General features: G+C 39.3%; 1 protein-coding gene across 1 annotated transcript; it reads left to right on the forward strand.

The window, feature by feature from the left end:
- The first annotated feature begins 269 nt into the window (after positions 1–269).
- On the forward strand, positions 270–12848 carry LOC116494596 (trifunctional purine biosynthetic protein adenosine-3-like). The gene is made up of 13 exons (XM_032196546.1): positions 270–324; positions 2061–2209; positions 3003–3098; positions 3788–3962; positions 5590–5701; positions 6234–6293; positions 7122–7247; positions 8020–8107; positions 9509–9594; positions 10096–10264; positions 11604–11835; positions 11966–12041; positions 12780–12848. Exons 2-13 carry the CDS (start codon positions 2065–2067, stop codon positions 12795–12797), a joined length of 1383 nt encoding a protein of 460 aa, XP_032052437.1. The 5' UTR covers positions 270–324; positions 2061–2064; the 3' UTR covers positions 12798–12848.
- The last annotated feature ends 204 nt before the right edge of the window (positions 12849–13052 follow it).

Below are 13052 nucleotides of genomic sequence, written 5' to 3' on the forward strand. Positions count from 1 at the left end.
ATTGTAGGACTGATTGGTGGGGAGGAGTTGTTTTTGTCATTAGCTAAAGAAAAATGGAAAGAGAGGAGAATAGTCCACACTGCTGAAGTCTTTGGGGAGGTCTGTTTCGAAGAGCAGGTGGCATTAAGGCGATTCAGCCAGGCTACTGTCAGACAGCATAAGGGGGGACGGGGCAGCATGCAGGTCTGTCTGCTTCTTTCAGCCTCTCCCTGGCTTTAGGAGTCAAAAGTCATTTGGACCTGAAGCAGGAGCAGAAGGAAGAACTCAAATCCATCTGGAGGACTCCTCAGCCTTTTGTGTGAACAAACTGCAGGGTCTGACACGGTAAGGGTAGATGATTCAAGTGAGACATCCCTCTCCACAACCTTTCTTCTAGGACTGTCTGGCTTACCGGCTTTCTTTTCATCCAGCATGCATTCAAGTTGTTTTGCAAAAAAACATTTTTCATGTCTTCACTATGATGTGAAATGGAAATGTACATTTTTCCCACAGGATAAGAGGCACTGCTTGGTTTCACTGTGTTTCTAGTTAGGAATTTGAGTTTATTCTGCCGAATAAAACTTTGGTGAATTGTGAAATTATATGTAAAGAAAAATAGTTTTGCTTTTAAAGACACTTTGCTTTTTACTAATAACCATAATGTCCAGTGATACTTTGTAGAGATCATGTTGATGTCTTTGTTATAGATACAGAGGTTGTAACCCTTTTCTTTTAAGCTCACGGCACCTTCCTTGTGACTCCAGAATTATTTGTCAAGCAGTAACAACAGACAAAGGCTGACATATTGCGCAGTTACCCAGTATTAAGGGGAAAAAAAAAGAAAAGTCTGTTGCAAGGACGTGGGTCTGGTAATTGATAGAGTATTAAGGATATGCTCTGTGTTTACATGCATAGAATGCAATACCTAAAACTTAGATTTTCTGCCAAAAACAAGATTAACAGTCTCTTAGATAATCCCCAGCAGTCGATAATTCCCTGGGACAGGGTACCTGAAGAACTTATATTGTACTTGGACAATTTAATAACTATGAAAATATCTAAAGTTAATTTTCATTTTGTTGATGTTAGGTTAGGGCATCTTAATACTGTCTCGGGAACTAGGAACATGGTTGTTGATGTATTGCACACAGTTCGGTGAACATCTTTTCTGAAATATTATACCTCAGTGGCACACAGCTTCTGTTTGCCTTTGGAAGCTATTTAATGAACTCAAACCAATGGTCATGATTTCCTGGGAAAAGACTGATGACATTGCCTGCAAAGCTGTTGTTTTATGGTGACTTCAATTTATTATCAATTTCCTGGGTAAGGACTGGTTTATGCCAATAGCATCTTCCCTAAAGGTCAGGTGCTGAGATTGTTTTTCTTTCTGACATTTGTCTACACTCAGCACATGCAGAAAAATTAAGTTTGCAGATGTGAACTGTGGTGGGTATGATAATATTTCTGAAATAAATCAAAACTAATTTGCCTAGAAATATTACAGAGGAACTGATTTAAATGTCAGTGTGGTAGTGAAATTAGCAGTTGTTCTTTTATTGGGCATGCTGTTCTGCTCAAGTTACCCTCTTAGCAATTGTCAAAGTATAAAATCTGTTCTGAAAACTGTCTTTGCTGTTTATTACTGAACATGTTTACTACACTCATGAAAGTTCCTGGATTGACCAGGGTGTTGCGTTTGAAATATCTGGTAAGTTACCTAGAGCATGTGTATGAAGCTTTCTGTTCTGTCCTGTCTGGTCGTGTGAAGGACATGATGAGACCAGGTCATGACAAGATTATTTCAGCCTGACTACTTAAGAGAGGAAATGTTGACTATGCTGAAACAAGCGGAAGAATTCTCAATGATTTCACTGTGGTCAGTATTTAAACCAAAATATGAATGCTGCAGCCATCCAGTGACGCTACTGGTGCGGTCACTGTGTTCTGATGTCTTATAGATACCTTTCTGATAGAAAGTGGATTGCTTACCATTTTTTTAATATATTTTTTGCTTATTTTTATATGGGTTTGTGAAATAAGTAGGTAACTCTATACCTGATGACTTTGGGTTTGCGCAGGCTCATGGCTGATCGGGTGCTTGTCATCGGCAGTGGAGGGAGAGAGCATGCGCTGGCCTGGAAGCTGGCCCAGTCCCCACATGTAAAACAAGTGTTTGTTGCTCCAGGAAATGCAGGAACAGCTGACAATGGAAAAATTTCCAATTCAGGTAAAAAGGGAGGGAAAAATCAAATACTGTGCCACGCAGTCAGTAGTACAGGTGTGGAAATTGAAACAAAACTGACCGCGTTTATATTCAATCAATAGAAGATAACAGTTATTCTTTTCCTTTACTGGTACTACAAATTATTTAAGGCACCTTTTTTTGTTTGTTTTGTTTTGTTTTGTTTCTGGATACTAGAACTGCCTAATGAAGCATCACTTTGTGTCTATTTTTAGCCTAGCTTCTTAAAATAGCAAGGCTTGTGCGAGCCTGTGTATTTCTGTACCTCATCTCTTTCCTCCTACTATTATGATTGAATTCATCGACCAATTTAATTCAAACTTAGCAGTGGAACAGAAGTCTCAGAGATGCTACCTGCTGGATAGGAACTGCTTTGGTGTCTGCCTAGGCTGCTTGGCTAAATTTAGTTCTATTGTTCACTGGCATTTATTAGATCTTTGCTCAGATCTTAAGGCTGAGTTTCCTTATGCAGTGAAGGTTTTATTTTTTAAATATTTTAGTCTGTTATGATAAGCAACTTTTCAAAGTTTATACTGAATGCAGTTAATAAGTTAGCGAATGTATATTAAAAACAACAGTGCAAATTGGAAATGTTCACTTTTCATTCTGGACTCTATTATTATTATATGATTTGTTTTACTTTGCCATTCATGGCCTGTGGTCTCTTTTAGTATTTTAATCATACCTCTAAGGGAGATGGAACATTGATACTCTCACTTTCCATCTCTTATTTAGTCTTTGTATGGATAGCTTAATTATACATCCTTTTCCTTTTCAGCTGTATTAGTGAGCAATCACACTATTGTTACCCAGTTCTGCAAAGATCATAATATTGGACTTGTGTTAGTTGGACAAGAAGCTCTTTTGGCAGCTGGTAAGCTGGAATAAATTATCTTGGCAATAAAAATCAGCTCCTTGCACCTTGCTTTAAAATGATCTCCTTAGGATCATAATACACAGACTGACTTCATTGAACTGAAGTGGAAGCAATTTTGGAGTATCTTGTAGATGTAGGTTAAAGGCAGCTGACAATATTTTGCTGGATAGCTGTATGCTGCTTTTTATATGTTAGAAATCAGCAGGGGAAATCATGCAGGATCACAAATCAGTGATGGTTACAAGTATTCTCGTCTTCCTCTGCTTTTGGCTATATAAAGAGTTTTCTTGCAATGGTCCTAACATTGCTGCTGTATGCGACAGTGCCCAAACCATCACTGACATTTATTATAATGTAGTACAGTAAGATCTCCATGTCTAAAATAGTGAACAGAAGTACCAAACAGTCCTAACTGTAGCCATGGGTTGGTAACTGTGACTGGGCTTATTAATAAAAAGAGCTAAAGACCTCTTTACAGGTCTTTAGCTAAACTAAAGTTAGTCAACTAAACAATGAAGACGATCATTGGATATTCGGAACCTTATTTTAAGGATTAATTTGCTGTTTGAGACATTGAAATGTGTTAACAGACTCCTGCAATGTCTATGTAGCGTTCATTTTGTCAGAATGATGTTTCCAAAGACACAACTTGCTATTCTTCTTCTTTTGCTATTTTTGATAATTAGGGATTGTCGATGACTTGCGAGCAGCTGGAGTTAGGTGTTTTGGACCATCTGCAAAAGCAGCCCAGCTAGCATCCAACACCAGCTTTGCCAAAGCCTTTCTGGATCGACATGGGATCCCAACAGCAAGGTGGAAAGCCTTTACCAATCCCCAGGAAGCTTGTAGGTTTATTATTAGGTAAATATTTGGATACTGGAAACTCCTTTGTCAAGTTATCTATGCACTTAGCCTTCACCCATGATAGTTACCTAGAACTAGTGAGTTAGTGTTTTCTTTTCAACTGTCAAGCTTTTCAAGTAGCTACTGAATACTTTTGAATCAGTTTTGTGATAAAAGACAGATGACAAAGGTGCAGGATACTTTAAGAGGTTGATTTTTCTCTTCACAGATCACAGGTCTTCTTCCTTTTAATCGGCTTCTTCAGGATGCTCTTTAGCCATTTAAAACAAAGGAATGTGGCAGAGAAAATGATTTAAATCTATTTTTGTGTAAGGGCAGGAATCATTTCTACACAGACAGAAAACAGCTACATCTCTATACAGTGATTTGGGAGGGGCTGGCCAAATACTCCTAACTTAAAGACAATATTCCTATTTCTTCAGGGACACACAACATCTCTCTCTACATGTAAGGGAAATGCAACTGGTTATCTCTGCGAGCGCTTTGAGCAGTAATGCCTCTGAAGTCATGGGGCATCCTGTGGGAGAATAAGTTCACACTGTGGCTGTTTAGGTCCAGTGTCACAGCAGCTGCTGTGTTCAGCTACAGAGGCCCACGTTGGTCTGTGTGTTGGTTTCACAAACTCCTTGTCTTTGCTGTTGTATATTACATGTGATATATTAAAAACAAAACAAAAACAAAACAAAAAAATACTTTTTACTGACTTTGTTCAATGCTGTAACAGCATTGTCTGTATTATGGCCATGCAGAAAAACAGAACAACAACTTGTATGTTTATAAGTATGCCTAAGACTTTAAAAACAAAAACTGTATATCAGGTAGCATATTGAGCTGTGGAATAAAGGAGCTCTGTGTGAACCTACGTTGGCTGCTTGTAAAAATCTGGGTTTGTGATTTATCCAAATATAAATCACAATGTGGAAAAGAGGAATGAGATGTTTCAGAAAATAGACTAGTGTGATGAATCAGCTCTTCAGAAGTGTCATTTCACTGTCCACAACCTGGAGAGAGGTGAAGAGATAAAGTGTAGTTAAAATATGTTATACTTTTTCTTTTTTTTCTTTTTATTTTTATCCTTTCCTCCAGATTTATTCTAAGAGTAAGCAAATCAATTCTGTGGATACAGCGTTAATCCACTAGGGCTTAATGTATCCTTTATGTGCAAGACCTAGCTTAGCCTTAACCTTACAACCCTAATCGGAACTTCCATAGTGGTTTGTAGATTTATGTACTATAATGTGGTCTTGTGAGCCTATAAACCATCAGTGAGTTCATCTTTCCAGCCCTATGACAGGAATAAAATAGTAACCCAATTTAGGGAAAAGAGGAAGAAACTGCAAGGTGTTAAAGTTAAGTGACTTGTTCAAGTGTATACGCTGAGTTGGTGTCAGAACCAACAGAACACATGGATTTCCAGTCCTCAGGCCTGTGCTGAGGGATATAAGAGCCCATTCACATCCGTGACAGGATGGACTAGCAGGAAATGTGCTTTTCTGATGCATTATTCCTCAATTCCTCTAAATTCCATTTAGAAAAATGGAAGGACGTAGGGAAAATTGAGCTTAAAAATGTGCCTTTCACTGGATGCAGTAGGGATGACTGAATCTTTTTCTTTTATTTAAAGCACAGACTTTCCTGCACGAGTTGTACGGGCGAGGGGCCCTGCGGCTAGAAAAGAAGTGACTATTGCAGCCAGCAAGGAGGAAGCCTGCAGAGCTGTCCAAGATATTATGCAGGTGGAGAAATCTTTACTTAAACAGTGGGAATATCATTCACCTAGTTGACTAAGAACAGGGTGAACCTCCCAGGTTGAATCCATCCAGCTTCTGCATTAGGGTTGGAAATTAGGGTTGGCTGCAAGCTTTCAGTCTGCATGTCTGTGAGATTTGATCACTGTGGGATTTTTCCCCCTGTTCCTCACCCTTATGGGTACTGAGGAGTTTCTCATGTTTGCCCTCAGACAGGGGGGACTGAGCAGGACTCTGGGGAGCTTGTGACTGGACTCTCGTTCCCACACTATGTCCCACCTTCCTGCCCCTCCAAGTTTTCCGCTTTCCTTTGGCTCCTGGGGCCTGATAAAAGGTGCATTTAAATGTCTCTTAATTACCTCCAAATGAGATTCTGTTAGCTTTTCTCAGCATACAAGAATTCAACCAAGCTGGCATTTTTCATATCCATTGTCTTTTCTGTTAACAGAAAATAGATGATGTAGCCAGTAGATGCTGTGTTTACTGACTGACAACTTTTTCTTTGTTTGTTTTTGTGCAGGACAGGATGTTTGGAGAGGTGGTTGTCATTGAAGAACTTCTTCAAGGGGAAGAACTTTCTGTATGTGATCAGTGGTGTGGTTATGTGCTTTTATTCCTTGTCCTTATTGCTGTGCTTTATGCATAAACACAAAAACATACTGTTTCAAATAGTTTTGTAGGCTTGTTTGTTTTATTTGACACTACCATAAATAATTATGGAAGGTAAGTAATTTTACATCATTCTAATCTGTCAGTGGAATTTTCTTTTACATTAGCCATAAACCTGCAACTGCGGCAATCTTTTTAGGTGGAAATTGATCTTTTTTTCCTAAGGTGACCTAAAACAGGTTTGTATGGACTTTGTCTTGGCCATTCTTGTTACATTATTAATTTTGTGCTAATACTTAGTGTCGACTTTATCACTTTTCTTACTGTGGGTTATTTCTCAGCGTCAGGAGAAAACCTAAGCATGTATATTATGTGCCAGGCGAAAACTGAAAACAAATTCTTCGTGTTCTGCACTGAGAATGCCTCACACACATTCAGGCCCCAGATTTGCAAGCACAGATGTTTAACTTCAAACATACTCAAAATAGGAGTAATTCTGTCAAGCCGAGGACGGCTATTTATGTGTCTTAAGGCAGGCATATGTCTAAGTCTTGCCTGATAGGTCGAGATCTAGTTCATCAGAAAGGAATTTTTATGAAGGCCATCATTTCTCCTGATCATTTGAAAATAAGAGAGCTTAGTAAGCTTGGAGCAGAATAAATGGATCCCATTGCTTTTTAGCTTTGATTCCTACCTATTCCTGGCAGATTCCCAAATTTATCTCTGTGACCAGTAGTGTTAACTTCCCTTAGGACAGGATGTTGTCACTGTTTGCTGTGTCCTGTGCCTCTCTTAACAGTGCCTGTGCTTCACGGATGGTGTCACTGTTGCCTCAATGCCTCCAGCCCAGGCCCACAAACGATTATTGGATGGCGACCAAGGCCCAAACACTGGAGGGATGGGAGCCTACTGCCCGGTTCCTCAGGTATAGCCGTCCTCCTCAGCCTGCAGTAAGGCTGATCACACACCTGTGGTTAATACACCTTTAGAGCCCAATTTTGTTTCTGTTGCATATGATGAATTTCTTCTGGAATTGATTGTTGCTGTGCTTGTGTAGGAGTAACACAGGGCTCAACCTTTAGTAGCTGCTCTTTAGGATTTCGTGAGCTAGTGTTCTGAGGAATACTCTTTTTTACCTTTTCCTATTATTCCTAAACTTGGTGTTTATTTTTTCCTTCTCTCTAAACTTGGTGTTTACCTTTTCCTTCTTTCTAAATTTGTCATTTACCTTTTCCATTGCTTATAAAATTTGTGTTTCTCTGCTCCAATTAGCATCACTTGAAATGTCCCTGCAAAATTTCCTGCTTGCCTGGAGTCTTTGTCTTGAACATAACCATGGGTTTATTTTTGTTAATTCTTAAAGCTGACTACATTGTTGTATATATGCTGCTCGAGTGTACTATTAGTGTGTTTTTCTGGAAGTACAGAAACAATCTTACTGCATACAGCCCAGGTTTTCAGTGTCTCAAACCTTCTTAAACTTGTCCCTTTAAAGAAAGAAACAAAAAATCCAGGAGACAGAGCATCAGTGTATCTGTCCTTCAGGCAGCAACACCCTAATGGAAGGAGCATACTGGATGAGGGTGGGACTGTGGGAAACATAGCTGAGGCATTCACTTACCCCAGCCCTTCCAAGTCCTAGGAGCTAGTCCAGCAAGTGTCATCACTGTCTCAATCAGTTTGATGTTGATCATCAGGTTCCAGAAGTTCTTCTAGAGAAAATCAACGATGCTATCCTTCAACATGTTGTTGATAGTATGAGGCAAGAAGGAGCAGCATACGTAGGTGAGTAAGCATTCAACTGAAAATCAAGATTAGTTTCATTACTGGCAATTGCTTTTGGATTCCCAAACAATTTTGTCAAAAACAAACAAACAAAAAAGTTCATTTTTCACGCAGTATTAAGCCTCACTGATTTGTTTTGTAGCTTGTCCTTTGGAGAGAAGAACTTTCTTCTTTTCTTCAGATGACATTTCAGGAGATTTCTCATGCCTGCTTTTTTTTTTTTTGTTGTTCAGTGCAGACTAACAGACATATTTCTTATTAGCTATAAAACAAAAACATCAGTCAGAATGTGGGAAGCTTGCAAACTATGTGGGCCCTTGCATTTGATTGCTATGACTGTTACTTTTAAAAATAAATTAATCTCATTAGCTAGAAATCACTCAATCTGAGTAATACTGAGCTATAAAACATACTGTATTTTTATTAAATTAGAACAGTTTTTAAAACAGTTGCAACCAGATTCTTTGTAGGTTGAGGTATTAGATGTACTTAAGTTCAGTCATACTGTTCACTTCTGGATACAGCAATGTGAGTTATCTTTGTCTTAAGCATGTTTTGAGAAAAGGAAGGAGATGCTCACAGCTGTCGCTTTATGACAACAATTTATTGGTAGGGAAGACTATCAACACATGTGCGAAGAGTTGTGTCCCAGTCTTGAGAGACGCAATGTATTTTCTGCTATTTGCTAACATTTTTATAATGCTCAGTACGATTTTACAGTGCGGCAGTAAGAAATGAGTGGGTGTCAAGCATTTTCAGGATGATGGTGGAGGACCTGATGCTTTGTGGGGTTTAATGTTTAACACTTGTTATTCTCTAGAGATTGGTTTTCCAGTTAGACAATGGAAGGCCCACTTTAGATCATCATGTTCATGTGCATGTTGCAATAGAAATCACAGAGTATCAACTTCAGTAAATATTAATTTGTTTTTGTTTATTAGCAGTGGTTATGAATTTTGGTTTGGCATTTTTGCCTGAACACAGAGTTACATATCTATATTTATGCATTACAGTAACGCACTCAACGGTAAGAAAATTGCAAGGTCTACATAATGGTCTTTTATGGGAACTGTTTGCTTTTTTTTTCATCCTGTCAGTTCCATCTGATCTCTGAATGCCTGCAATTAGAGGGCTGCAGCAGAAGGCAGAACTTGCCTTTCTGATGCAGAGAGGTTGCTTTCCATTGTATTCAGTCTAAAATGTGATGCAATATTCATCACATTGCTGCTAGCCACTTTGCTGCTTACTGTGGATTTATTATGACTTGTGTCAAACTGCTTGCTGAATCCCTGCTCCTAATTTCTTACAGTTAGCAGAAATAAACAGTATGTTGCATTTCAAAGAATTCTTGAAAAATGAATATTTAAATTCATTTTCCTGATTGTGTTTTTTTCTGAGCAGGTGTGCTGCAGACGGGGTTAATGCTTACCAAAGATGGTGTGAAAATTTTAAACTTTAAATGTCAGTTTGGTGACCCTCAGTGCCAGGTGAGTGACAGATACTGGAAGCTTACATATGCTTCATTCTTTTGCCTCTGGCTGTTATATCTTACCTCTCGGGAAATATGCATAAAATATTTGGATTTATGTCTTCCTTCCCTCAACATGCAGATCAGAAAGAGAATGTCTTAGGTGATGTATGAAGTAATTTAAAATTTTATCTAGGCAGCTTCTGTGAATTACTAGTTAAAGAATTTAAGTTAAAGAGCTGTTCCTTCAATTTTATTTTTCTGGGTAGAAGCATACTGGGAGGGGCCTAAATTCATGTGCCATCATCTCACATCATGTTACAAATTTCTGCCTGTTGCAAAGAGATGTTACAAATTAGTGCTCACCAATGGGTTCCAAATCTAGAGATATAGGGAAATCCAGTATTTTCAGTTTGGCAGCTACAGGTTTTATTCTGTTAATTGAATTTTCCCTAAGGTGATTCTCAGTAAGCCAGCAAAATAAGAATGAACTTCCATCACCATGAAAATTTTTATGCAGGTAATCCTTCCACTGCTTAAAAATGATTTGTATGAAGTGATTCAAGCAACAATTGATGGCAAACTCTGCAGCTTCATGCCAGCCTGGTCAGAAAACAGTACAGCTGTGTGTGTGGTCATGGCAAGTCCAGGATACCCAGGAGACTATGACAAAGGCATGGAAGTAACAGGTAACTTGAGAAGCTTGTTCACTATTTACTTTCAGCCTAGCACTTCAGAAAGCTTGCATTTACTTCTTCTCCCAGAGAGCTGAACTGCTTTCCTTCATCCCACCCCTCACACTCTGCAGAATCTGCCTTCATCAATCACTCCTTGTCCTTGTGGAAGAAATAACTCTTCAGTAAGATTGTTTAGCTGAAATGCTTCCTGTCCAAAGTAGCACAGGGCCTCAATGTTTAAAACGGCATCATTCTGTAAAGCGCAGTCTGTAGCTGGCTGCTGAGATAAAAAGGTGATAGGGTGTTAAATCTTCCTGGGACAACCATGGTACATCCATGTGAGATAGTGTGACCACCCTGCTTGTTGATCACAAAAAAAAAAAAAAAAAAAAAAGATGGTCAAAGCAAGGAAATTTAATCCATTATTTTATTATCGTACTCCAAGCCCTGGAGTTGTGGGGGCTTTATTCACACCTTTCTGTTTTTCACATTGAATCCCACATTTTAATGGCTTAACTAACAAACACTTTATTCTGGAGTATTCCTTAAGACACGACGAGAAGGAGTTAGGTTTCCATTGCGGCAAGGCCAGCTGGGGCTCAGCTTTGACCTTGTCAGGGCAGTGCTGTGGTGATGCAACACCCTGTACCTCCAGCAAGTGAAATGGTTCCTTTTACTCATTTATAAAATCTATCTAGCTGATAGCAAGGGGAAAACTGTGTTTTGTTTTGCTTTTTCCAGGGGATGGCAGCAGTTCCTCCTCTTCCCTTATCTTCTTAAAATATGATCCTCTCAAAAATCCCTAAGGAATTTGCTTCCCTTTGAGAGGAAAATGCATGGAAACACATTAAAAGAACAAAATAAATCATTTGTTTTAGCCCTCAGACAGCCACCTGCAAGTGATTGTAGAGTAGATTCCAAGTATGGTAGGGAATTATGTGGAGTAGGCACAGCAGAATGGCTGGGGGAGTGCTAAGGTAACACTAACATGAATGGTTTAATATCAGGGAGAAGAGGGAGTCCAAGCAGTCAATCATTGTGTATTGTGGGATGATTTCATGCATTTAATGAAAAGCTCAGCAATTACAATATTCAGCACAGTTTTGCCATGGCAGAAGGTAGTTGAATGTTCTCCCATAGCACCTGGATCCCTTATTTTTGTTCCTGTGTGATCCCTGTCCTTACTGGCTGGCTCAGAAGGGAATGACTGGTAATGCTGTTTCTCAGAGGAAGGGTGAAGTGGGAAGCTTCATCGTTCTTCTCCCTTGACTGAAGAAAGGACTTCAATCTTCACTGTTTTACCAACATGGTACGTGGTTAAAAATACTCAGAGTTCCTTTTGCTTTTGCAGGGCTGCTTCAAGCCAAAGAGTTAGGGCTGCAGGTGTTCCACGCTGGCACAACGCTGAAGGATGGCAGAGTGGTTACAAGTGGCGGCAGAGTCCTCTCCATTACCGCTGTTAAGGAGGATCTGATGAAGGCACTGGGAGAAGCCAACAGGGGAGTAGCAGCCATTCGTTTCAAGGGTGCCACTTACAGGAAGGACATTGGCCACCGGGGTATACGGCTTCTCAAACAGTCTCTGTATGTAAGCAAAGGCATGAGCAGAAATAGATGCCAGTCCAAAGCTCTGTCTGATGTTATCATTTGTGTGATCAGTGATGGTCTAGGAAAATGTCGCTATTGCTGCTAGCATGTCGTTTCCTCCCCGCAGGGGTCTGATATACAAAGAGAGATGTGTGGAAGCCATAACCAATGATGTTTTGTTTCATCAGCCAAAAAGATCAATTGTAAGTGGTACCAGATCAGGTAAGATCAGGAACAATCTTTGAATTTCCTCAGTAGTGAAACCAGAACTTTTTTTATTTTTTATCCCAGAAGTTGAACAAATCTTCTCTTGGCATTGAAACTGAGTTAGAGAAAGTGGGCTGGGCTCACCATGAAGAAAGAAAACTCTCATTTCTTCCTCATCCCTCCTTATGTCTTAATTAAAAGATAGTGGGCTTAACATGGGAATGAGTGCACTTTTTCAAGGGTGGTCTAGTGAACAGAATAACTCCTGGATTAATGGAATAGTTTTGTACATCACTGGGCAGAAGTTATCCCACCAGATGTACACATGAGTACAATATCCAAACAGCTGTTAGGATGTGGCTAACAATCCCTGCACTTGTTATTTGTCCTTTACTCTTAATAGTGATCTGTTGAGGAAAAAAATTTGTTGATTTTTTTTCCCTTCGAAAAAGGAGCCACATGAAGAAAAAAGTGCACTGTTAAAAGTTCAGTATTTTTTATCCTTTTTTTTAATGCACAATCCAAAGGTCACAAACACAGAATAATAACTATCTGTTTACAGCACCATGAAAGATATGATTTCAGGGTCCCTGCTTCACAAAGCTGTGCGTGTTTTGTCAGTGGACACAGTGCTGTCTTGTCCAAGAAACCGTAATTTGCAATATTCTCTTGGTGAGTATGTTGGGTCTTTTTATTTACTTTTAAATGGTCCTTTACATATTTCTATTTCACAGGCAGTCATTCAGAAATAAGAGGCTTTACTGGTTTCTTTGACTTAAAGGCATCTGGTTATGATGATCCCATCTTGGTATCTCAAACTAAAGGCCTTGGATCTAAACTGCAGGTAACTTGCAACTTGACTGCAGCAAAGCTCATGTTATCTCCCAAGACTGTTTAAACAGCACAGCAAATTGTATCATTTACACCTTTCTGAGCCTTTTAAGTACATCCCAAGTCCACTGCAGTGGTCAGCTGGACTTCTTAGGTGATCACTCGAGCAAGGCATG

This window comes from Aythya fuligula, chromosome 1 (genome assembly GCF_009819795.1).
Source record: "Aythya fuligula isolate bAytFul2 chromosome 1, bAytFul2.pri, whole genome shotgun sequence".
In the NCBI taxonomy this organism is placed as follows: domain Eukaryota; kingdom Metazoa; phylum Chordata; class Aves; order Anseriformes; family Anatidae; genus Aythya; species Aythya fuligula.

Excerpts from the sequence above, each read along its gene's own strand:
- LOC116494596 (XM_032196546.1), top strand. The coding sequence starts at position 2,065 with ATGGCTGATCGGGTGCTTGTCATCGGCAGTGGAGGGAGAGAGCATGCG. Across the intron at positions 5,702-6,233 it reads CTGTCCAAGATATTATGCAG|GACAGGATGTTTGGAGAGGT; the intron begins GTGGAGAAATCT and ends GTTTTTGTGCAG. Across the intron at positions 10,265-11,603 it reads CAAAGGCATGGAAGTAACAG|GGCTGCTTCAAGCCAAAGAG; the intron begins GTAACTTGAGAA and ends TTGCTTTTGCAG.